General features: G+C 38.1%; 1 protein-coding gene and 1 long non-coding RNA gene across 5 annotated transcripts in view; both read right to left on the reverse strand.

Moving 5' to 3' along the window:
• NTRK2 (neurotrophic receptor tyrosine kinase 2) overlaps positions 1–27,197 on the reverse strand; it is a 145,324-nt gene that overhangs the window by 42,818 nt on the left and 75,309 nt on the right. For all 4 annotated transcript variants that reach the window (XM_072150869.1, XM_072150868.1, XM_072150870.1 and 1 more), the window contains one exon: positions 8,954–9,142. In XM_072150869.1, the coding sequence (XP_072006970.1) occupies positions 8,954–9,142 (189 nt within the window). The remainder of the gene's footprint in view (positions 1–8,953; positions 9,143–27,197) is intronic.
• LOC140131164 (uncharacterized) lies at positions 22,912–26,199 on the reverse strand. Its single transcript, XR_011855580.1, has 2 exons — positions 24,966–26,199; positions 22,912–24,627 (listed from the first exon to the last, which is right to left on the reverse strand). It is a non-coding gene; the product is annotated as an uncharacterized lncRNA (long non-coding RNA).

The raw sequence follows: 27,197 nt of genomic DNA on the forward strand, positions 1-27,197 counted from the left end.
GTTCAGCGTGTATGGGCAGAAGAAGAGGAGTTGGAGGAGTTGGAGGAGGAGGAAATGGACAGTCAGGCCAGTGAGGGGAGTGAATTCTTACGCGTTGGTACTCTGGCGCATATGGCAGATTTCATGCTAGGCTGCCTATCCCGTGACCCTCGCGTTCAAAGAATTTATTCCAGCACCGATTACTGGGTGTTCACTCTCCTGGACCCACGGTACAAGCAAAATCTTCCCACTCTCATCCCTGGAGAGGAAAGGAGTGTGAGAATGCATGAATACCAGCAGGCCCTGGTGCACAAGCTGAAACAGTATTTCCCTTCTGACAGCGCTAGTGGCAGAGTGCGTAGTTCTGCGGGACAAGTAGCGAGGGAGAGTAGGCGAGCAGGCAGCTTGTCCAGCACTGGCAAGGGTACGCTTTACAAGGCTTTTGCCAGCTTTATGTCACCCCAGCAAGACACTGTCACCTGTCCCCAGTCTCGGCAGAGTAGGGCTGATCTTTACAGAAAGATGGTGAGGGAGTACGTAGCTGACCATACCATCGTCCTAAATGATCACACAGCTCCCTACAACTACTGGGTTTCAAAGCTGGACATGTGGCACGAACTGGCGCTGTACGCCTTGGAGGTTCTTGCCTGCCCTGCCGCTAGCGTCTTGTCCGAGCGGGTTTTCAGTGCAGCTGGTGGCATCATCACCGATAAGCGTACACGCCTGTCGACTGACAGCGCTGACAGGCTGACGCTTATTAAAATGAATAAAGGCTGGATTTCTCAGAATTTCCAATCTCCACCAGGTGAAGGAAGCTCAACCTGAATAATTGATCCACTCCTCCTCCTCCTCCTCATTTTCCTCCTTCTCCTCCTCTTTGTACAGTAAAGCAGAGGAAAATGGCTATTTTTTGACAGGGCCCACTGGCTCTTGCTATAGTACTTCATGCATTTAATTTTTCTGGAGGGCCACCTACCCGGTCCTCTGTTTGAAACAATTTTTGTGAGTGCCACATACAGGCACTCAATCTATTCCATTTTTCTGGAGGGCCACCTACCCGGTCCTCTGTTTTAAAAAATTTTTGGGACTGCCACATACAGGCACTCAATCTATTCCATTTTACTGCAGGGCCACCTACCTGCTCCTCTGGTTTGAACAATTTTTGGGACTGCCACATACAGGCACTCAATCTATTCCATTTTACTGGAGGGCCACCTACCTGCTCCTCTGGTTTGAAACATTTTTGGGACTGCCACATACAGGCACTCAATCTATTCCATTTTACTGCAGGGCCACCTACCTGCTCCTCTGGTTTGAACAATTTTTGGGACTGCCACATACAGGCACTCAATCTATTCCATTTTACTGCAGGGCCACCTACCTGCTCCTCTGGTTTGAACAATTTTTGGGACTGCCACATACAGGCACTCAATCTATTCCATTTTACTGGAGGGCCACCTACCTGCTCCTCTGGTTTGAAACATTTTTGGGACTGCCACATACAGGCACTCAATCTATCCCATTTTACTGGAGGGCCACCTACCTGCTCCTCTGGTTTGAAAAATGTTTGGGACTGCCACATACAGGCACTATCCAAATTAAATTGTCTCCATAGCAGCCTCCACACGTTGTCTCCATTGCTACCTCCAAAAGTCGTCCATATAGCTGCCTCCATACATCGTCCCTTTATCAAACGAGGTGTGTCAGGCAGAAATTTGGGTTGTTTTCATGGATTCCACATCAAAGTTGTTAACTTTGTCGCCACCCTGCTGTGTTATCCACAAAATATACTGGCAAACTTTTACCATTTAGGGATATTATTTCAGCGCTTCTTGCGCATCTGTTTACATTCCCCTCACCCGGCATATCCTAAACTTATAAGAACGCTACTACACTTGATCTTATACAAAAGGTTCTTAGAAGTGCTGTTTGGGGAGTAGCCTAGAGACAGGGGCTTGGATTGGCGAAAGCTCGCCTGGCAGCGGAACGCCAGCTCCATGCGCATCATGCGCTTCTTGCGCATCTGTTTACATTCCCCTCACCCGCCATATCCCAAACTTATAAGAACGCTACTACACTTAACTTGGTGCAGGCTGGGACCGAGTCTGACCCTGGGGCTGGTCATATACTGCCGACGCAGAGAATTGCGGGGCCTACCTCGGTCCAGGTCTCAAAGGCCTACTATACCTCCTCCCACCCCTCCTCCACCTCCTCCTCCTCCGAATTACCATCCGTGGGCATGGCGCCATCAGTCGGTAGCTCTAGGCACAGCAGCAGTGCCGTCGCTAAGCGACAGCAGGCGGTGCTGAAACTGCTGAGCCTAGGCGATAAAAGGCACACCGCCCAAGAGCTATTACAGGGCATTCCACATCAAAGTTGTTAACTTTGTCGCCACCCTGCTGTGTAATCCCCAAAATATACTTGCAAACTTTTACCATTTAGGGATATTATTTCAGCGCTTCTTGCGCATCTGTTTACATTCCCCTCACCCGCCATATCCTAAACTTATAAGAACGCTACTACAATTGATCTTATACAAAAGGTTCTTAGAAGTGCTGTTTGGGGAGTAGCCTATAGACAGGGGCTTGGATTGGCGAAAGCTCGCCTGGCAGCGGAGCGCCAGCTCCATGCCAAGATCCAACTAACATAGTTTTAACTGCAGCACCTTTAATCTACTACTAGTTCACTGCCTCCATACATGGTCCCCTTATCAAACGAGCTGTGTCAGGCAGAATTTTGGGTTGTTTTCATGGCTTCCATGTTAACTTTGTCGCCACCCTGCTGTGTAATCCACAAAATATACTGGCAAACTTTTATCATGTACCGATATTATTTGAGCGCTTCTTGCTCACCTCCTTTGGTTCCTCTCTGCCACCCATTGGTTTGAAGCCTGAGTCCATTTAGGGTATGTCGCCATGACACTCTCTAGCCTGCTGCCGCTGCCTCTGCATGCCGTCCCCTATAGTGTCAGGGTCAATTATTGGATGTTTTAGATGCTATCTAGCTTCATTCTGTCACTCTGTCATGGCCATGCTGTTGCCCATAATTTTGGCATAATGGTGCGATTATGCAGCCTCAGAGGCATCCATGCATGCTGCCCCTGCTGTTTCCTGTCCATTTCCGTGGTGTTTCCATCCTTTTCTGAGGTTCCCAGGTGTTTGGCCAAGCTTCCCTGTGCAGAGCCTTGGTCCCCTTGAAAAATGCTCGAGTCTCCCATTGACTTCAATGGGGTTCGTTATTCGAGACGAGCACTCGAGCATCGGGAAAAGTTCGTCTCGAATAACGAGTACCCGAGCATTTTAGTGTTCGCTCATCTCTAATAATGTCCTAACAAAATAAGTAAGCAGATGATTTGGTAATATGTACTAGATGACTTCCCTAAATTTACATTCAGACACATCTTATAATTGGTACTCTTTAATTCTCTGTGCCAGAATAAGAGTTCAATGTGCTGGGCATAGCAAATGAGTTAATCTACCACTCTCTTTCATGGTTTGTGATGTACGGTTAAATGTGGACCACATCTTGAAGCATTTCTGTGTTCTGCTGCTATTCCTGTCCTTAGAAACATCTACAAGTAAACTGCCTGCTTTCAGAATGCTTTAACACACTACAAATTTATCTCAATTGATCTCACTGAAAAGCTTAAAAAAGAGAAAAAAAAGGAGTTTTATTTTACAAAAATAGAAGTTTCCATTCTTTTTGTTATCTCTCTGTGTCACTTCTACATGGTATTTTGAAGAGTTATTTTTAGGCTATGCATTAGTAACTGTAGGCATGTACAGCAACTCAATCATAATTCAATGTTTTTGCCACTTTAGCTGAGCCTTATTCATCAGTTATAACCAGTGTTAGGAATCTATCCCCCCATCATTAGAAACCATAACTGATTCCAGAAGCCATGAAAGAAAGAATGGGGAGCACAATCCTTGATGAAGTCTCAAGAACTGTGTGCCAGTAATTGCAATATTTTCACCCCTTACACCACCTACATGCCAAGTAGATGTGGAGGGGCATAGAGTGGGGTGTGCCCCATATCAGGGAATGAGCTAAAGATCGGGCCCGTTCCTGGGGAAGGTTTCAATTCCAGGCACGATGCACCAAATCAATCTGCCCTGCAATTTAAAAATCGGACATATTCCCTTTAAACTTGTGGCGCCTAACATACATTACAAGAATGCCATGGCATAAGGGACCTATTGTGTGTATGCTGTTTGGTTTTGGTACTTTGTATAGGGGCAGTCAGCTGTGCTTTATTACGGTATGTCTTTGAAAAAGAGAATACCAATAACTGATCATAAATTAGGCACATTGTCTACACAGGCGACACAGCAATTGACTCCAGCCAAGGTCTGTAGTCGATTTTAGTAAGTTTATATATCAGTTTACTGGTATAAAAGATTGTAATTCTGGTGCAGGCCCCAGTTTTTCTCCCTTCCTGGCCACACCCCATTTTTTGAAAGTGCTGAAGACATTGGACAAATCATTATCTCACAATCCAGTTCTTTGTTTTAGCTGCAACTTATATACAGTAATGCACAACCAATTGCATGCGGTATATTACATTTTTATCTAATTATAATTATTAATTATATGTACATTTTAGAATAGGTGCTTTATTATAAACTGCTTTGATATTACAAGCTTACCTTCTCTAAAATTACTATAAAAAAAACAAATGTTTTATTGGTTACTATGTAAAAGCAAATGATTTATGTAAAGGAGCAAAAGTTAAGTAGCAGTATTGAGTAATTGCACTAAATTGGAAAGAGTGTGTTTGGTCCAGATAATATTCCATTCATCATAATGCCCAAGGGATATACATCCAAAATAAAGATTAAGAAGTTTTGTATAATGTTAATGTGTAGTGTTTACTTTAGCGTAATGTGTACAGCAAACTAATGTGCTCATTTTTAAGGAATCTACATTGAATAAGTTAACACATGACTGCTGTAATGCATAGAAAAGCATGAAAACGGATAGATGGAAAAGGTAGCTTTCCTGTTTTTTCAGAGGTCCACTTTGAGTTACAAAGCTGAAAACTACCATCCAAATCAAGCATAATAAACCAGAGACACTTACTTATAGATCCAGACTCCATGACTGTGGTAATCTCTTATATTTGTTATTCATTGTATCCTTCCTTCTTAAATCAACTTTTAAAATGCTGCTAGTGAGACAGAAGGAGGCGTTTCCAGAACCTGTGAAGCTCTGGCTTCATAGGCTGTTACACTGTGCATCAGCATTTCAACCCCCACTGTGTGCTAGATGCTTGATTTTGATGGTAAATTTCCTTTAATACGACCAATAGCAGGGATATTTCTGTATAGAGTGGGGTATTTTTTAAATATTTTTAAAATGTATCATTCAAAGACCTTTTACTGTTTAGTGATTGAGTACCCCCAAGAAAGTATGATAAACCTTAAGAAGCCACATAATGAACAATTTGCCGATTTGATCAGGGGTCCCTCATGGACTCTAAAATGTGGCATTTTATATTAGTTTAACTTCTGAATAATACACATAGCTCACAAGAACTTTATGTTTGTAAAGAACTCCTGACAGACTGTATCAGCAAATGGAAATAGCTGACATATGCAACTGATATTCATTGTAACATTTTATGTTGGTCTGAGGCTCTTATAAATAATAGCCACCAAACAAAATAAGACAAACCACAAAAAACATAAATTATACAGAGTAACCATATAAAAGTAATATGAGTATCATCCTATAATCTTTTCATATTATGTTCTAAAATGTTATTTCCATCTGTCCCTTGGAAGGTGAATGTGGAAAGCAATATATACCAAAAGTCACATGATTTGCCAAATACACAGAACCTGGAAGGATAAGCTTATAGGTTGTAGTTATCAAGAATTAAACACAATGGGGCACATTTAGTAAGAACAGTGCAATCTGCACTATGTGCAGTTAACTTTGTAGTGCAGAGTGCGCAGATTCAGGATTTCTGGCACACGTTCTGCATGAATTTGTGCACCTCTTTTTATTATTGGTGCACCTTTAACATGGGGCGTGCGACACATTTCTGTCAGGCTTTTCATGTTAAATCTGGCCCACGGTCTGACATGAATAGTGTAGCTGCAACACAAAAGGGTTGTGTGCGCCACAAATGTGGTGTGGACACTACTTAAATACATGTGCAAGCAACTTTCACCTAAAGGAACAAGGGGCAAAGGCCGCCAGAAGACTTGCTCATGTCCCTTAGTAAATACGCCCCAATGTATACCCAATTCATCTTAAGCCATATATAACTAATAAAATATTTTGAGTGGGGACATGTATATGAGTATTTGTATTAAAAGTGAATGTATTGTATAACTGTTTGTAAAATGTTATCATTGTGACTACCAACAATGGCTTTTACTTTAAAAGCAATCTATGTATGTAAGAACAATAGAAAGTGAAATCTTATTCAATTGCAGCTTAAAAAAAACTGTGGCTGTATCTTTAATATGGAACCTCTTCCCAGCACTAAATCTGTCTCCTGCTTGTGGTTTCATGCAGAAATAAATCTTTTGGCTTTGTATTGGGACACTCTAAAAGGTTTTATGAAAAATCAAAAGAATATGTTTCGTAATGATCTTATCAAGTGATGCCAAAACTCATTAACCTTGTCATCATAAATTTTGGTAAAATATTAATCTCCTGACTGTCTGAGAGGCTGTGAAAATGAAAAAATTTCTTCTTGTGGCTTAAAATAGGGTTTTTATGTGAAAATATTGCAAGGGTTTTTTTTTTATTTGTAATACTGGAACAGAAACATACAGTAGTTTTTAGAAAAACATGGCTGCCAAATTTTTGCCGCATAACTCAATTAACTTCAGTGGAATGTGAGTATACAGTAATTGTAGTATTATTATGTTTAAAAAATCATCAACAAGAAAAAGAAAAGATGGACAGACTCCATTCCAGATGAACAATATGGGGAGGTTTTTTACACCAAACTACTTCAGGTCAGACCTGGAGTATTTTTGCCAGGCGGTCATATACAGTGCGGCAAGGAGGAGGCGTGGCTGCAATCAGATGCCGACGCAGGATAAATCTCCGCCTATCTGTTTATAAGTATACAACATATCAAATACCCATGATGGGAGAATACATGAACCTTTATCAGTGGAGCAGGGCATAGTGTATCATAGGTTTCCTTTAATAATGCATTTTGCATTGTTTGGTCTGTTTGTGGTTGTTTATATAATTTACTTTGGATGTATTGAAATAATTTGTGTAAACTTTGTGTATTTATAAACAGATATATTTCTTTGATATCTTTGAATTTTGTAACACAGCAAACCTTGGGGGAAATTTATAATTACTTTTCTTTTAAATGTGAGTGCAAAAAAGTCACACATTTTCACAGTGACGTTATCTCTACTATTCCACATTTGCATCACAACTTGTGCACTGCTTTTTTAATGGATGTGCTGCATTTATCTAAATAATCCAGCTGTTTTCACTAAAGTTAGTGTTATTGGTCATATGCCACATAAAATTATGCAAAAGCTTGCCTCGTCTTGGGTGGCAAACTTGGCAGGAAGAAGCAGGAGAACCAACTTAGCAACTTTTTTGCACGTTTCTCCATGAGTACTTGAGAAAGTTCACTTGTTGGCTAGATAAAAATGGCAGAGGGATAAGGAACCCATAACCGAAGAGCAGTGGGGTAGATGTGTTGGCTCTCATGACAGTGATTCTCATAGTGAAGGACAGCATTTTACTCATCTCTTGTTACACACATAAAAAAGGCACCAAATCTACTAGAATGGTGTACAACACTTAAAGGGAACCTGTCACCAGAGACCTCATTTTTCACTAAAGACAGATTGTAAAAGCCCATGACACCAGCAGTGCAAATCTGCCGTTCTGCCTTTTCTAAGCATTTGCATTACAATATAATTGTGTGTTATAACTTACTCTTGCATGCTGACAAAATCCTGGGGTAGTCACAGGGGCTGGACTGGTTTGGATGCATTTGAAAAAAACAACATGTGACCTATTTGAGCTGAAGGCTGTCTCCATGTTTGTGCTCATGTACAACTTGTCCCTCCCTCACTGATGTCAGGCTGACCAGGCTGTGACCTCTGAGAAGAAGCAGGAGGTGGAGCTGTTCAGGAGCACAAAAGTAGGGGCCAAGATCTGAGTAGTGAGTAACACAGACAAACCACATGTTGTTTTTTGAAATGCATCCAAACCAAAGTCCAGCCCCTGTGACTACCCCAGGATTTTATCAGGGAGCAAGGCAAGTTATAACACACAATTATATTGTAATGTTAATGCTTAGAAAAAGGCAGATTTGCACTGCTGGTGTCATGGGCTTTTACAATCTGTCTTTAGTGAAAAATGAGGTCCCTGGTGACAGGTTCCCTTTAATATGCAAGGCTTATCGGTATACTCCCAACTTGTTAGAGGTATTGGAACATAATATGAGCCACTCATAGGAGGTTATAAGCGTCTGTCATGTAAGAAGAACCTTAATGGATTATAGTGTACTAGTGTATTTGCAGAGGCATAACTTAAAGCCTCAAAACACAATGTGTACAGGATCTATCATCTACTATGTGGCATCTACTGGCATGCCATCTTTTAAGCAGTGATTAAGCAGAGTCAGACCACCCCTTTAAATTTATGTTTATATAGAATAATTACAGTTCAGTATAAGGCTCCATTCACACAACCATATTGGGGGCTGTGATTTAGCCGAATAAATTGTGGCCAGATCACAGCCCCCATAGAGTTCTATGACACTTGGTCTTGTAGCCCGACAAATTAGGCGTCAACTGCTAAAAAACAATATTACAAAATTAATAGTAATATTTAAATAATTTTGGTTGAGAAAATGGTATTTGAGGGTGGACATTTACTTTAAGATAAGACACCCTGGGATAGATAAACTAAGCAAATGTTCATTGTAAAAGAACCAGTTCATTGTAAAAGAAAAGAAATCATCAGAACTTACATGTATCAGGTTTTAGATGACTATTGGTAATTCCAAAGTATTGTGGGTTTTCAATGACAGGGATCTTTGTCATACCAATTATAACCGCATCAGGGCCACCTTCTGAGGAAGAAGGGGTATTGCTACCATTTGAGATATGATGAAGAGGGCTGGCTGAGTCATCATCATTGCTTATGACAGAGGATGGACCTGAAAGAAAAATACATTTTCTTAATTCATTTTAAAGTAGTGAGACTTTTATAGACCAATGCAAATAAATTACGCTTTATAGACTGCAGCATAAAAACTTCATATTTTAGTTGAACTAAATTTCACTCTATGGTTTACTTTGTCAATTGTAATAAAAAAAGATTAAGAATCACTATTTCAATTCCCATCTAAGTCAACATCTGCAAAGAGTCTGTATGTTCTCTCCATGTTTGCGTGGGTTTCCTCCAGGTCCTCCGGTTTCCTCCCACACTTCAAAACACACCGGTAGGTTGATTAGATTGTGAGCCCCATGGCGACAGGAACTGATTTGGCAAGCTCTGTGTAGCACTGAGGAATATGTTGGCGCTATATAAATGAAGGAATTATTATTGTTATTTCAATACAGAACATGCAAATACTGCAGAATGAGAAACAGTCTTGTAGAAATCCTACAGAGAAGACAGGGTCAATGTTCAGACTTTTTTTTAGTTTTTCTAAATTGAGGAATTACTAATGAGCAAGGCTTATAAAGAGGTTACTTCTGCTCCAGCCAGTTCCATTACAGCCAGACATAGGATAGAAAGGAGGAAGGGCTCCTGGGACACAGAGTAGGTATCTTTTTATGTTTAATTATGAGATAAAAGATTCACTATTCAATAATAAATTTAGTGACTGCTATCCAAAATAATGTACATCTGGTGGCTGTTGTAATTCAAGACATCAATCTTTTTGATGGTTGTACAGTATTTTGGATTCCATGAAATAAATTAGGCTAGGTACACACTATAATCTATGCTTTAATTGTTTTACTTCTTAAAAAGAACAGAACAATTAAAAAAACAGAAGCTCCTTATATAAAGTAACACAACAGCATTCTCTCAAAAGACCTCACTTACTATTTAAGAGTTAGTCGCGCTTTCATTGTCCTTCATTTTATTCAATCCAGATTATTTCATCCTTGATTTTAAACATATTTTGAAAAGAGGCTCCTATTCGAGCATAACCTCAATCAGCTAAGCTCTTTACCAAGTTCTGGAACCCTTTCTTATACTTTAATCAGGTTTGGACATTATCACCCGATTGCTGGATTTTCTGCAGCCAAAAGCTATACATAGGATGATGCCAGAAGCCACCATTTCCTTATAGTGGCCATGCTGAGTTTCTGCAGCTCTGCTTCCAAGTAAAAGGAACAGATAGTTATGGGAGAGGGAGGGCTTAAGAGTTATACTGGTGTAAAAAGCCATGAAAAAGACGGATTTACTCCTGCACTGCCAGGAAATGAGACTTTCCCCCGCTAATGTCATCTCCATAACAAGTGGATGGGGACAGGTGCTAAATGTGCAGTCCCGCAGTGTGGGTCAGGGTTTCCAGGGTGCCAGTTCCAGGAGCAGGGTACAATGTCATTTTACACCAGACAGACTGGTTGAGTGTCTGATATACTACGAGGTCGGAGCCACGATGCTCAAGTTCTTAATAAATTACCCCATAGTTTATTATTGTATCATTAATGAAATTACCTGTGGGCCTGGAGACTCTGTAACCTCTATGCCCACCAATCTCTCACATAAAACAACCAGGTACCAAAGGATTTCAATCCTTTTTAAATACTGGAATGACTGTATCACAATTTTGTAACTGATTGATGGAGAAGATATAATATAATATGGATGAATTCATCTCAGCCATAGATCACAGTTGCTGTAGCAACATACTGTATCTGGCATGGTCTGTCATATTTGAACTCTATGCAAGCAATGGATACATCAGCTTTCAGGAAGCTTTTGATAAATGGAGCGACTCATGACACATGCTGTATAAATGCTTGCTTGTTTGACAAATTAGCTGTTTTACATGCAGTTGCCCAAATTCCATTCCCTTAATGCTGCACTGACTCAATCACATCGCAGTGATGGCCACATAGCTGACATATGCTGTAAAGCAGAATAGCCAGGAATCACAAATGAGAAAACAATCTTCTGAAATGTAATTTTAAAAAAGCTGATTTCTGCTGACAAGGAGTCACCGTGTGTCCCCTCATGAATCATGTAGACACTGTAAAGTGCCTAAACTCTGCTTATCCCGATTAAATGGGGTCACCTAATTACTTGTCACAATGATCTAAGTGGCCAGATTTTGACAGACAATATTGACTCAAGCAGCTCATTCCCGGTACTGGCAGCAAGTGTGGCATTTCTTCATTTTATACACTCCTGCACCTTCAAAAGTGACATTTATCATTGCATGATTTGCTCCTTCCATGGGCTTTATGCAGTAACTATATATTGTAGAGCCACCACAAATTCTCTTGAAACTGTGACGTATTTTTGTAACATTTATTGGTTATCTATGTAATCTCCATGCTCCCACAAGCCAAAAAAACTTTTAATACACCATACCTGGTACTGGGAAAGACGGATTAGTGGAACAACCTCCTGCAGGAGGAGCCTTGAACCTGTTGGTCAGGATCATCTGCATAGGACAACTCTGACCTGACTGGCAAGATCATCAACCGGGAAAACTTGGTGAAAAGATTGTGCACCACATTTTGTTACTGTATTTTCTATGGATTTTTTTTAAAAGATGTAAGTTGCTTTAAAGTTTCAGATCTTATTGATTTCCTGCAGGATCCATAGTGGGAAATTGATGAACATCCCATAAGTTTAAATAGGAGTTATTATTACCCAACCAGGTAAAGTGACCACCAAACCTTCAGGTGAACATATGCACATTTGGAGGGAGAAATATCACTGCTGTTGCAGTTTTCTGCAACTATGGTTGTGGAGGAGGCTTAGATGGGCTTGGTGGTGGTTCCCATCCCGATCCTGCATTCACTCAAAACTATGCCAGGTCAGAGCTGTTTTGCACCGGTGTATGATAAATCTCCCCCTTTAACCCTAGGCGCACTTCTCTGCACTGTAAGTTATATGTTTGTTTGTTTTTTTAAATAAAATGGATAATCTATTTAAGATAATGAAACAAGCAGTGAGTTGGCAATTGGTACATAATAATTCTTTTTTATGTATGCCAATTTGTACTGGATTGTGCATATATCTGTTTCAGACTGGGAAAAAAAGTACGGTAACATAGGTCTGATATTTTTAAATAGAATCCCAGTTATAAGCTTCAATACTACAAGTTCTCATAACTGCTGTATATCTACTATTCAAATTTCTCACGTTTTGCTTAGTTGTGATTTCTGACCAAAGGTAACCTGGAATACATCCCCTGTCCAATTTGCCCCCCATCCCTTTTTATTTGGAATGGCCATTATGTAAAGACTTGCAAACAAAAATAGAGTAGCTTAGTCTATTTTATTAATGTATCTGGAAGTACTATTGTTGAAATAAATGGATTGAAGTTTTAGGCTGGATGCTGGACTTTCCCTTTCTTTTGCTTACAGGACTCCACATGTGTTTCCTAATTTTCCATACAAACATAGCTCCATCATTATCACAGAAAGACGCGTGGTTTCCTGTACAAGAAGAGCAGACTGATAATAAAATACACATTACTACCTCTCCAGACCTGTCGTTATTCTACTTTCGATTTGTATTCTGTATTGCCTTGTTTTGCTTCATAGAAATGTATTGATAAACAGTAATTGGTAATGCGTCCCTGCGCTGACTCTGTCCAATGATAGCAACTAGTTGGCACTGTATTCCTGAAGTCCTACAAGCCATAACAGAGAGATTGAACACTGGCAAGGTATAAAAAATGTATCACATATGAATAAAAGTGTTTTCTAGAATAAACATAAAAGAAAAGCAGTTAAATGCTTTAACTAGTGTTTATTCTGGCCATAGATACAAAGGCCTGAAATATGACCAATAATATTTATATTTCTGCACTCTTGTACATCTGTACAATTCAGTTAGTGTGCCAATCATCACATAGAACCAGCATAGTACCATCTACAGTTCGTTACTGTAGAAATAATAATGCAGGCAGTCCCCGGGTTATGTACAAGTTAGGTTCTTAAAGTTGGTACTTAAGCTGAATTTGTATGTAAATCAGAAATGTATATTTTATAATTATAGCTCCATATATATAAATTTGGGGATTTTTAGAATTTTTTAACATTTTTTGGCGTCTTAGGAAACTAAAGCTTCATTATAGACACCTTACAGCTGATCATTGCAGCCTGGGATGAAACATCCAGAAAGCTTCACCAGAGGTCTCATTGGGCAGAGAGGTGCGTCTGTATAAGTTGATTTAACAAAATATTTTTACAACTCACTAAAGTATTTTGGTTTAGTATAGGATATATGAATTATGTGACGACACTGATTATCTGATGCTGCATCAATCCAACATATTTTTTGAAATATTAATACCCCCCACAGACAAAAAAGTTTGTAGAAGGGACTGAGAAAGTGACAAAATCCAATAAGTCACATTCATCAGGCATTAACTGTACATTGGATTTTATCGCATTGACTCAGCAGATACAACAGCCTGGTTGTTCATTAATATGTATAGTACATGGAGGAAAATCAATGGTAAAGCAGATGGCAGATTTATTACTTGCTGAATGCTAGAACATGGAGATCACAGGGGTCAACATGGCTGACATGATATCTGATATTACCATTGTGAATCCAGTGCTTTTATTAATAAGTAAAATAAATGAAGGGAAATGTCATAGTCTGGGAAGCGTTAAATATGTGAAAGGAAAATTTTCTTTATGTTACATATACTTCTATAGTAGAAATTATGAGCAAAAGAGCAGCTTTGGGATCCAAAGCTGTTAAGAGATAATAGAAATGAGACAACTAGTAACAAATAAGATTTAAGTAAGGGACATGTCTTAGTAAGGGATGTAGAAACACACAGACCTCTTACCCACATAAAAAGAACCTGGAATAATGAATACAGTTAGATGTTACTACTAGCCCCACGTGACTGCAGAGACAACTGCTATTAACAGTGGGTGGGAGAGTGGAAAGCTTTGGTGTCTGGAACCTGGCCTTATAGCTAAGTTGGTATTATAAGACCCCATAGGCAATGGCTATAAGTAGCAAACCAGTACCTTTTGCAACAGAACTGCCTTGTTATATTAAATATTTTATTCCTATGATATGTTCTATTAATGTTTAGTCAATTCTTAGGAATCAGTAAAACCCTTCATGTACTTTAGCCATTTGTTTATAATGTAGGATATTTTACATTTCAATTCCCACCAGCTGAACACTTCTTCCATCACACATCTGTTGAGTAAGGTAACAGTTAAAGCAAGTAACCAGGTCATATTTAAGAAGTGGAAATTATTCTTGCCTTGTAATTCATGTTTAAAGGAAAACATGTATGGTTAAGGTTGCTATGGAGGGCCCCCTGGGGAAATTACTACCTAGAAACATTGCCAACCGTGGCCAGTAAGAATGTACAACCCCCGTGATAATGCCAACTTCTATGCTTCACTGAATCTGTGATTCATTTCTCTGGATGCATCAGATATGCATTACAAAGCAATATGTTCAACCATGTCTGGCTTCTCAAATACCTAATCTTCCATCCATGTTAATGTTCAGCTAATGCCATTTAAACACTGAATAAATCGAGTGCCCGAACTCAGACAAGGGTTATGTGTATAATTCATAGGTATTGCCGAACAGGCTATAACAGACTGCCAGGTAGAAAATGAATAGCAGTCATAAAGTAGTTTGGTATCTGACGGACCATTTATATCACTAGAAGAACAAATGATATTGCCCCTTCTGATCATTGACAAATTTATGGCTGCTCGGTATTGGCAGCTACATGATTCTGAATGGGTATTAGAAAGACATAGCATTGGATAAGTGTTCTTCAGAGGTTGATGGAATTTAAACAAAAAAGAGCAAGAAAGTACTATATGAAATATAGTTTGTATGCAGAATACAGGACAATAACCTATATTTTCTGGCTAAGAGTAATTTCCTCTTGTTTGTTGAAGTCTTAGATAATGCAGTTTCTATAGCGGTCCAAATTCTTGGGACATATAATGTTTAGCGATGCCTCATGAAGGTATTATGTTAGGTCTTGTGTGATGCACATCACATTTGGGAAGACTGTGAAGATCCTAAGGAAAGGGGTCATCTTTTTGATTTCTGACCCCAATAAATAAACTTGCTTTCATCACTAACATGAACACTTCTCCTTGATTCTTTCTGCTAATGAAAGCTTTGGTCACTGCAGAGTGGGCTTTTAGTCCAAATCCTCTTCAACGATGAGACACTATATGACAAAGCAGATGCTTACCCAACTTAACTCAACTTAAGAACAAACCTACAGAACTAATCTTGTACGTAACCCGGGGACTGCATGTAAGCTTAATATCCTGCTACAGAATGTTAGAATACCGTATTTTTCGGACTATAAGGCGCTCAAAAAATCCTTTGATTTTCTCAGAAATCAAAGGTGCGCCTTATAGTCCAGTGCGCCTTATATATGAACTGTACTTACAGACAACAGCTGCCTTGAACTGTGCAAAGATCTGCCACCTGCTGGTCACTCATCCTTATAATCAGGTGCACCTTATAATCCGGTGTGCCTTATATATGAACCTAGATATTTTAGCAGTCATTTTTTGATGGTGCGCCTTATACTCCGGTGCACCTTATAGTCCGAAAAAATACTGATTATTCACATATTACTACACAATGACCTTGACATTTTGGAAATGTTGTGTTGTTCTCTAATTTCTAATCTCCACTGTATAAATGGCCAAAAAAATACAATAAAGAATACATAAACAAAATGGCACTGATCATCACAATGGAAGTAAAAATAGAAATATAAAAGTCACTAAGTGATCAGTCTTAAATTGAAATTGTTCTTAAATTGGACGAAGGAATTTGCCAACACAGCTATGGGCATCCAAGGCTTTTTGCTACTGAACATTTGATTATGTTGCTGATGCAAAATGGTCAAAAGAAGTTTAAGCACATGTCCCATTATATTTTACATTATGTTGACAGCCAGGTACCTCGCCCAACCCGAGAAAAAACAGCACAATTCTGGTCAATGGGAAACAAGGAAAGGAAGGCAATCTTCATGGAATCTGCATGGAATCTTCTGCTTGGAAACAATGGCCACATTTATCACTTTAGTGCGCCTAAGTGTAGTAGTTGTGCCTAAATTCTGGCGCACTGTTTTGCCAGAATTATCACAAGCTACAACCATCTGTGATAAGTATATTTTCTGCCTCTTATTAATCACTTTACTTTAACACAGTTTAGGCGCAGTTTAGGCGCAATGTTAGATTCGGGCACTTACATGTCATCTTGCTACAAGCTCCTCTCTGCTTCTCCCACAGCCCAGAATGAAGATAACACTCACAGCAGCACCCAGGTGTGTGACACCCTGCACCCAGTGACCTCCTCAGCAGTGGCTTCTCCTGGAGGGGATCCCCCAATGCTGGTCTCCTGCTGCACCCCTGTAATTCTGCACAATATCCCCCTCAGACACTGTGCAGAATTACATGGGGGACACTTGTTTGTAGTATCTGCAAACTTCTGCAAGCTTCTGCAAACTTGTGCAAAGTTCTCTTGCTCTTGCTGTGAGCTCAGTGTTTTGCAGAATATTTTGTAAATAGAAGGTGATGAACTGTAAATAGAGTCTGCAGCTCCTGTCTGCAGTGTATCTAATGTATCTATTATATGTTCCAGTGTCTGGCTGAGCTCTGAGGTTAGAAATGAGCTCTTCTGCAAAGGGGCTCAGTGCTTTCTTCTCAGATAATGCCACCTTCGGGCTGGAGTGTTTTTGCGCCTAAATGAGAACGTTGCAAGTGATGAATATCATTAGGCGCAGCAAAACATCTGGATTGGTAAGATAGATGAGGGAAAGCTGCTTATTTTTGCTGCGCGGCTAGTTTGGCGTTTAATCGCAAAAATGGCGCAAAAACAGTGCGCCTGAATGAAAGGGCGCAAAAACAACAGAAAAAACGAGTGATAAATGTGGCCCATCGGTTTAAAGAGGCATTATATGGGTCTTATATGGGAATTTACATTTAATTAAACTAATCTCCCTTATATATAAATTTCTTTACCTGGATGTTAATAAAAGAAGTGTACATTTGTGAAGATCATTTATATGATCCCTTAGAAACAGAGGACAGCTGTCCTTGGATATGAACAGTGCTGCTGGAGTGATTGCACTCCAATTGTTTTTATATGAAATGGCTGGGAGTCACTGCATGTCCCACAGCGGTCTTATGGTTATGAACGGTTGAATGAATGGTTGGGCTTCTCAATAGCGTATGCCTGGCCATGGCTGCCAGAGTGTGGTGGTGGTTGTATCCAATGATGGCTTTCTAAGGGACAACATGGCTACATTTATGGGAAATTATCTTCATGCGGGAAACCTTTTTTAATAACATGTAATGTATATATGGCAGATGAATTCAAATCTGAATGCCCAGGTGTGAATATCTGTGTAAAATAAATAAAAATTCCTGTGTAACAGTGGTAATATATTTACAGGGACAAAGAGTACATTTTCACTATGAATATAAATGGCTACCTTAATGATCATTAAACTCTTAGCAATATTCATATAGGAGGCACTTATATGTATTGGTGTATGTTCATGCTCTGTAAAAATGCATAATTTGTAATTCTTTTAACCAGTTTGAATCTTTTTAGGATTTGATCTTACTACCAATAATGCCACAAAAGGAAAAACTCTATCCACGTTTGTAGCATAATAGCATGAGCATAATCTCCAAAGTGTTGAAAAAAACAATTGAATGTTGACAGCTGCCACTTTCATAGACAAATTACGGAGTCATCCGTCTTAGACCTGTACAGTATGCACAACATGAGGTTGTTGGAGATCAATCAAGGAAAGGAATTTTGGTATCCAGGATAAATGCCTTCTGTCAGCACTTGGTAAGTAGAAGCACCCTCAGGTGGATGAAAGATGAGACATCCATTGACATGCACCTCTTCTCTATTCTCCATGTTAGACTCAAAGGGAGAGCAATATGTTTTGAAGATTCTTGGATGACTGAGCTGTTTGTGAAATCTTGCTCCATGTCTTCCACATTTCTGGAAAGTGTGGATGTCATACAGCAGTACATGTCCCAGATGTAAACTTTCTTTTTACAGGCTAAGGAAGGAATTTCACTAAGTCCATTCCCAAGGCTGAGAAGTTTTATTTTCATTTCGTCTATCTCTGTTACACAACACAGAAAAGAATTGTCCACCTACATCCCATGGTGGTGTGTGTCCTACTTTCCAAATAAGCTGCATACAAAGGGTGCAGGTCTTTAACACCAATTAAATGGACCAAATGTTGACTATGAAATTAATTTTTATTTAGTAAACATTTATCCTTCAGATAATGTTTCAATATGTGAAAATAACACTAGAGTTTCATATCTATTATGTTGTATTTTCTATTAGCTGAAGAGACATATCACTTTAACCATTTCTTTTTAATTGGTGTCAGTATTAATTTAACATTCCTTCTGAGGTTCTTGTAATCTTCCACTCCATATTTTTAAACACAAACATTTATCATGCCTTTTATGACATTTTTCGGGGCTTTTACCTGCTTGCACAATTTTCATGCTGGTGTGACCAGATGGGACCCACCACCATCAGCTGAATTCTGTCCCAGACAGGGCCTGAGACCTCCAGTACATCTGCAGTACATTTTTGTTGCATTTTAGTCATACATATATTTTCTGGTAATTTCAAATAAAATTTTTAAAAATGCTAAAAGTGTGGAAATCCATTTACTGTAAAGACCTACTTTAACTGCTCCAGGTTTTATGTACTCTACCACATTATAGTCAAAACTTATGTGTCCCCGTGAGGTGCAGAGGAATAATTATATGAAAAATACTCTGCCCCTCCTCATTTGTAATAATCCTTGATGGCAAAAAGAAAGGGTTAATAACATGAGATAATATACAGTTACAGATTGTATATTTAGGCTATGCTTGTGTGGTTAGTTTTGGCACCGATTTTCCTTTCCAATGGGAGGCAATCAGTCCTTGTGTCCCTTGGAAAGGTCTGGCTACTTGCAGAAACTAAAGCAACCCTTCCCTGTATTCCAAGCAGAATCTGTATGGATTCCAATTGGAATATAGGAAATGCCAATAAAAATCTGTTTGTCTTTTCTCTTGTATTCACTCACCACTCTCCTGTCTGTTCCCTTTGTGTTTACTTTCTAGTGAGTGTTTTTTGGCCCTACTCTGGCAATACCCACAATACCAGGAGCTCACAAAGGGCCCCAAACAGTTAGGAGAAGGAGAGTGTTCCATTGCACACACACATCCAGGGGAATGACCAGGCTTTCATAGAGTGTTTTGTTCTAACAATTCACCTCTATCCAAATAGCCATTCTTGAATTCTATACAGAAGTTTCAAAACTCCAAATGTTTACACCAAAATGTTGGATTTTTTTTCCTGCACCCCTACTAAATCATTACTGTAATTAAAGATAATTAATCAAGTCCTGTTTACCTCAAAATAGTATAGATATAATTATAATTTATAATTATAAATATAATATTTTTTCTCCTACCGCAAATTCTAAATCATATTTTTTTTGGATGACTCTTCATTGAATACATCATGGTTACAGGTTTGTTTTAATTTAGTGTTTACTCAAAAATACAAAAATATGACATAGATGGTATAACATTTATCTATTCTTTATGTATTATACGTTTAGGAAACTAAATGTTTAAATATTTTAGAGAGGTTTACTGAATACTTACCGTATATACTCAAGTATAAGCTGACCCAAGTATAAGCCGAGGCCCCTAATTTTACCACAAAAATATGGGAAAACCTATTGACTCGAGTATAAGCCGAGGGTGGGAAATGCATTGGTCACAGCCTCCCCATTATATAGCCTGCCGGACCCTGCCCCATAGTATATAGCCAGCACCTGCCCACCAGTATATAGCCTGCCAGCCCATATCCCCCAGTATATAGCCAGCCCCCTGCCCCAGTATATAGCCAGCAGCTCAAACCTCAATAAGTAAAAAAAGTCATCTGTTTTAAAGGTTTTCTACCATACTTGAACTTTTGAAGAAAGAGGATGAGCTTAATGGAAATAGGCGTGGCCTCTCACAGCCGTTTGTACTTTATTGACTTTACATATAGGCTAAGATCCTAAATTGGTGGGAATTATTATATGTACTAGTTTTTGTATTAAAACAATGTAATAATTAACTATATCATTTTAATAGTTATGTTCACAGAATATAAAGATAATGTTGTACACTCCACCATGCAATAAAGAAGAATAAGTGGATAGAAACTCACTTTCTTAAAGTCTGCCAAAAAGATAATTGCTGCTGACTCCAGTTTAAGATAAGACATGGAACGACAATTTAGCATTTACTTGTTATTAATTGCTATTTTATTGGATCTTTCCCTCCTTATGTAAAAACATTAATATGCTATAGATGATGCTGCAGTAAGTGCTATATCCAGGGCATATGACTAATGATTAATGAAGACGTCTGCACTTCCAGGGGTAGGTTAACTCATGGACATGCTCTTCAGAGGACAAAATAACACACACTTGTTTAAGGATATCCTCTATACACAGTTCAAGAGACTCCAGCCATCTAATTATACATCTGTCTGTCATTTTATAATCTCTACTGGATTGGGAAACTACATCATGGACATTAAAGGGAAACTGATCCATTTAGAAACATGCTGCAGTGAGTGATGTGTGACCTCAAGGCTAAAGGTGAATAGGTTATAGCCCCTCTCTGTTAAGTCTGAAGGGTCCCAGTATATTATTGCAACTCACAGAACACTAATGTAGCTGTGACACCTGGCTAGCTCAATGTGATACTGAAGGTGATGGTAAATTGCTGCGCCCTTATTTTATAGCCATTGTATATGTACCCAAATGGAATCTCTTACATGTTCATGTGGCCTTCTGTTTTTTTTATATTGCTATTATTGCAATTTACATTCTAATTAAGCATTGCCTTTAGTATGTAGACGGAGCATGTAGCCTAGGAACTGTTATTTCCTTACTTGTGAGTATCTGTATAACATATGATAGATTATTCTTAACCCTTTCGCGTCGCAGCAATTTTTCGTTCCCCCTTTCCTCCCCACCTTCAAAAAGCTATAACTTTTTAATTTTTGTACACAGCTGTGTGGGCTTATTTTCTGCGTAACAAATATTACTTCTCATTGACATTATTTCTTATCCCTCGCTGTACTGGAAAGCTGGAAAAAAATTCCAAATGTGCTGAAATTGGTGATATAACGCATTTGCCTCTCTATTTTGTGGGCTCAGTTTATACGACTTTCACTGTGCGCTCCAAATGTCTACATCATGCTTCAGTTTGGTATGATCATGGTGACCAGAATCATATAGCTTTTATTGTGTTTTAATACATTTTTAAAAATTAAAAAAACGTGTATAAAAAAAATTATTTGTTTTGCCAAATAACTTTTTCATACTTTGGTGTATGGAGTTGTGTAAGACGTCATTTTTTGCAAGATGAGATGGCATTTTCAATGCTCCCAGTTTGAGGACTGTGTGACCTTTTGATCACTATGTTATGTAAAATGGTATAAAAGCTGCGTTTTGGACATTTGATGACTATTTTCTGTTAATAACCACCGCCAATAACCGCTTTTATATTTTGAAAGATTGGCAATACCTAACATATTTGTGTTTTTTACTGTTTATTTAGTTTTATATTAGTTCTAGGGAAAGGGGGGTGATTTAAATTTTTTTTTTTAATTTTTTGTTTCTTTTTCACCTGAGACTGTCATGGCAACTGATTGGCGCTCCCCGATCATGTCACAGGGAGCAGCAATCTCAATCAACAGATCTTTTAAATGCAGCTGGTAATCAAAGGGTTAACACCCAGGACCGATTGCGGTTGTAATGATGGGTGTTTACTGCAATATGCAGCAAACCGAAGATCTGTATGAAGAGGGCTCACCCTGTGAACCCTCTGCCTACATCCTTAACAGCTTCCTGATGGATGTATCCGCCAGTGAGCATTAAAGAGTTAATAACTGGGAATTTGTGAGAGCTATTTGGGAGCCACAAAAAAGTGGAAAAGTGATTAGTCCCTCTGTTTTAGGTTACCTACGCATGTGTACTGTTCTCAGGTTGCAAACAATGGAACCATGGCCGTTTTTTGCAGTCTGTGACCGTAAAAGTGGTCCATGTGTCATACATATGTCTTCCTTCATAGCAGGAAGGCTAGCAAGTGATGTTAATAGGTTATCCCAACCACTGGAAGGTTCACAAGATTGTGTTCACTGGCAACTAATTGGCAATTAGGTGTGGCATCAATATTTTCCACACTGCAATAGACTCTTTTGGGAAGGAATGGGCCGCAAACAAAGACAGAAATAGGACCTGCTCTGAGTTTTCTACATTATGTGCCTGGGTGCATTAAAATAAATCTACAAAAATCCTATTTAGAAGTCATGGCTTAGACATAGGCATAGTTTTCAGTAACCCCAGCAAAAAGGCAAAACGTCATTGTTGCATCATAAGCACAATTTTTTAACAATACAAACAGAGTTTACAAATTATTCATGGACCTCAGTGAAAAATTTTATCCTTAAAGTATATAAAGGAAACTTGCACGTATGGGGGGGATACGATGGGGGATGGTCTTAAATTTACAGACATGCAGGCATTGTCAGGGAGACAAAGGAAAACATAGTTCTGAATAAAGTATTATTAAAATAAAAATCTGTAAAATGGTAAACTTGAAACCTTACACTACTACCTGTTACAATGTTCATCACATACAGAAAAATGGGCAAACACAATGATGACATATATAGATCTTTATTCACATTTACAAAATAAAAAAATTAGTAGTGACATCATTGACAAGTTGAAAAGATGTTGCTTTAAAATATTTTCTTATAAAACTGGAAAAACCGTAATGAAAATACAATTTGAAAATTATTATTTACAAGAGGAAGGCATAGGGTGTAGTTAAAAAGTTTAATTATTGCATAATGAAAAGTTGCACAATTTTGCCTACTTTTTGTTTCAAGTCTGCCCTGTTGTCAGGAGCCCTGCTTGCTGTCAATTAAATATAAGATTCTTGTTGTCTTGAAAATGTAAGACCTATTCTTAAATTTCGCAAAAGAGCAGTATTTTATCCAAAGTGTAAGTAATAGTAATGTAGTGATGTATACAAGATGTAGCAAATTTATAATCATATTCACATTCTTCTATAAATCTCCAATACCTTCCATATAGATTTTTATTTATTCTTATGCATTTCGTAAATATGGCTTCATCTGGCCTAAGCAGAAAGCCAACTCTACCTATTCACTCTATTTAAAGAGGGTGTTTAAATACCAGTCCACAACCCCTGGGCAGGTGTGGTGCTGTGTACACAAGAAAGTAGCTATGTATTTTACTTCTGGACAACCTTTTTTAATTCACTAACATGAAACAAGCTCTAGAATTTAGTGCAAATTGTTAATAAATTTGTCACACAGCAGATAATATGTTATCGGGGAGTAAAATGTAACATAAAGGCACAAATATAATGATAAAAGAGTGTTGCTGTAGTTTATTGGACAGAGGTTATGCTTCATTGCTCACGCTGTTTGAGGACTATATAGATCAGGTCTATACAAGTTTTTAGCCACTGGATGAAAACAAAAATGTTTCACTCACTAACCACAAACGGAGAACTTGAATTTCCTAAAAATTTTCATATTAAGTATAAGAGTTGAACTACTCTTTATTGTTCAATTTTTTTTCTCTTTTTTTTTAATAAACATTTTATTAATTTTGTAAACGTACAGATATTTATTGTTCAATTTTAAGCTGAATTTACAGAACACTGAACAACCTCTTTAAATAGTATTGTATAGTATTTAATATATTATTTTATCAATGTAAAAATAAACTTGGGTTCTTAGTACTCTTAACTCTCTACATTTCATTTGTCTTATTTCTTTGAACCTAAAGGTGATATTCATCAGTATATACTGCACATCTTTCCAGGAAATCTAATATACACAGGAAATATCGGTAGTACATGGCCCTAGAATGGATTTCTCTGACCTTGACACATGACTAAGTATTGATTTACCAAATATAGATCTAGCTTGTACTACTATTATTTATCTACACCAAGAAGTGGTGACCCTGGACCCAGAATCTATGATAGATTTGCATCCTTTGGGATTTAGAAAGCATTTCAGGGAATGTGGTCCTTTTAAATGGAAATCTCAAGGGTTGCCCATCCCAAAACTTTAATGTTTTCTAAATTACTGTTGAAACTAGATAGTTTATTATAAAGGCTTCAGGTGGACATGATATACGGATTTCTCATGCAGCCACAAGGTTGATAATTGTGAACCATGTGCGGTGATGTATGTATATCAGTTAATTTCCCAATAAGTTGTTCACTTATTCTATGTATGAACATTAGATATAGCTATAAATTAATTTATGATACAAACAGTATCAGGTGGAGCTTCTGAGGAGTCACAGATATCTATTTACACCATGACATCAACCTATAACAGTGGTGGCTAACCTATGGCACTGGTGCCAGAGGTGGCACTAGGAGCCCTTTCTGTGGGCACTCGGGCCATCACAAGAAATGACTCCAGGTATCTTCCCGCAGTCCCAGACAGCCCAGGTCTTGCTGTGCAGAGGTATTTTAAAGTGACAGCTCTACCTGGGACTATTTTCTGCTTTATTGGTGTCCTCAGGTGCTGGTATCAATGAGAACTGTGACAGAAAATGGAGTATAAATCACAAATTAAATTTCTGTGTTGGCACTTTGCGATAAATAAGCGGGTCTTTGTTGTAGTTTGGGCACTCGGTCTCTAAAAGGTTTGCCATCACTGACCTATAACTATATGGTCCCACAATGGGATTTCTTTTGGGAATTTGTTAAATATTATAAGGAAAATGTCAATTTCTTAGAATCATGTGTCTATAATGCCCATGTATTTTCAATATCAGCGGTGCACAAGGACAAAGATGAACCCTTGTGTGCTATAAAGATAGACCACAGGACCCAGAAGTAGCTGGCAATAACTGCCTTCCTACTTGGTGTTGAAAACATGTGTAGGACCTTCCCTACAAAGAAACTGTGCTGTTAGCAAGGAAGCAGGGAATTGGGCTAAAGGCTTGTGGAAAGTGAGAGACAAACTCGAGACCTTTAAATTCTGAGTGATAAAATCCAAAATCATTTTTAGTGGGCAATTTAGATTGGTGCCATTTATCCAACTTATGACTTCATGAAGTCATCTTCCATTCCAGAGATATTCTATGTTCTCCCTTAAAAGTATATTAAAAGTTGTCACTGTTTAATAAATCATAAATAATGATGAACTCAAAATAAAGATGGTATGACATATGAATCTATAAAGTGGTTACATGAGATGCAATCACTCTAAAAAAAATAAACATGGAATGTTGAATAGATAAAACTAACCTATTGATGGACGCAGATAAGGATCTCCCTGCTGAAAATAACAAGGCCTCTTTAATTACATTTGTTCGTTCTTTACTTAACCTTTCTTAAGATTGAAATCTCTCTATAAATTTATAGACAGGGGGTTGACAGTATAACTCTGTCAGTATAAATGTATTTGTTTCAAAAATTCTTCTGATTCATATTTTAAAATATAGTACTTTTCAGAGCATTGGCATTCAAAGCCACCGTGCATTGGTCAGGGTATTTAAATACAGGGCAAGGCAGCAATGTGAACCTTTGCTCTAGGTACATAATAATCCTAGCTCCAGCACGGATTCAAAATTCTTATTCATCTATAGCTGAAATCCAAATGAAAGTATATAAAGGTGTATAAAATGGTGAACTGGAAATAGTACTTCTTGTCATACGCATTTTAAGTTTTAGCTACAAGTCAAGTCTAACAGTGTCATTTATTAATAAATGAATAAAATGTTTTTAACTTCTAAAAGAAATATTTAAAAAACGTACATCAGGGAAAACTCTGACATTGGACCAGCTATAATAAAGAACATTTTAAGGGGTTTTTCCATGTAAATGTAAAATATGATTCAATGGGTATTCCAGTGTAATAATATTGAAGGTCTATACAGTAATTAGGTCAATATTAGATAGGGGAAGATCTGGGAAAGGTGGGTGTGGGTGTTAAGTGTGGCACTGCCGTGGTGTAAAGGACAATCACCTCACAATTAGGTGTTTCAGTGGATTTTCTTAAAGAACAAGACGACAACACATTTTGACATATGCAATACAACATGTGGGTAGTATATGGTATACCATTAAATAATATAAAATAACGAGGCAGCACATAATAAACATGATAAAGTATAATAAAAGCAATAACAAACATTCTATAACATTTAACATGGGTTGTCAATATATTATTATAAACCTGTCTAGGATTGCTGAATTCTTGTCCTAATTAGTGGTGATTCCTCCAATAGGACAACCATACTCGCCCTGCTGATCATGCTGACACTGTGAAAGCGTTAGAAGGTCAGCAGTAGGAGATCCACTATTGCAGTTTAACCCTTAACTGCGGAAATCAATATTAGAGAGAGTCAAAAGAAAGAGGGTTGCTAATGCCGCCAGACACTGTGTCTGCCAAGCATTAAAGCCCAATACTCAGTCTGATTTTCAGTGAGTACTACAGTACTACAGTGTTTTGTACCAGCAATCATGGTATCACACATAGTTATTTGAAAAATAAATAAAACACCCCAAAATAGCCCTTTTCTCCAGAATAATTTTATAAATATAATTATACATTATTATAAGTGGCTGAATACCCAAGAGTTAATAACTTTTTATCATCATGCATTTTTCACCACAAAAACGCCCTCATTTGCCCATGTCAGAAAAAAAATAAAGAAATTTGGAAGTTTGGCATGAAAAAATGAAAAAAAAAAGTTTTCTTTTTTTAAATGTCATTTTATGCCTTGTCATTCAGAGGTTAGAATGCCAGAAATATTCTATATTATTTAATTTTATGTCATATACTATCCATCATACTATATTATCATTGTCTAGGACAATGTTTTCTTGTGTATCATGCCCTTGCCATTTTACCTTGCAATGCCTTTCAACTGTTTATCATGTGGC

The sequence above is a fragment of the Engystomops pustulosus genome, chromosome 1, assembly GCF_040894005.1.
Source record: "Engystomops pustulosus chromosome 1, aEngPut4.maternal, whole genome shotgun sequence".
Lineage (NCBI taxonomy): Eukaryota > Metazoa > Chordata > Amphibia > Anura > Leptodactylidae > Engystomops > Engystomops pustulosus.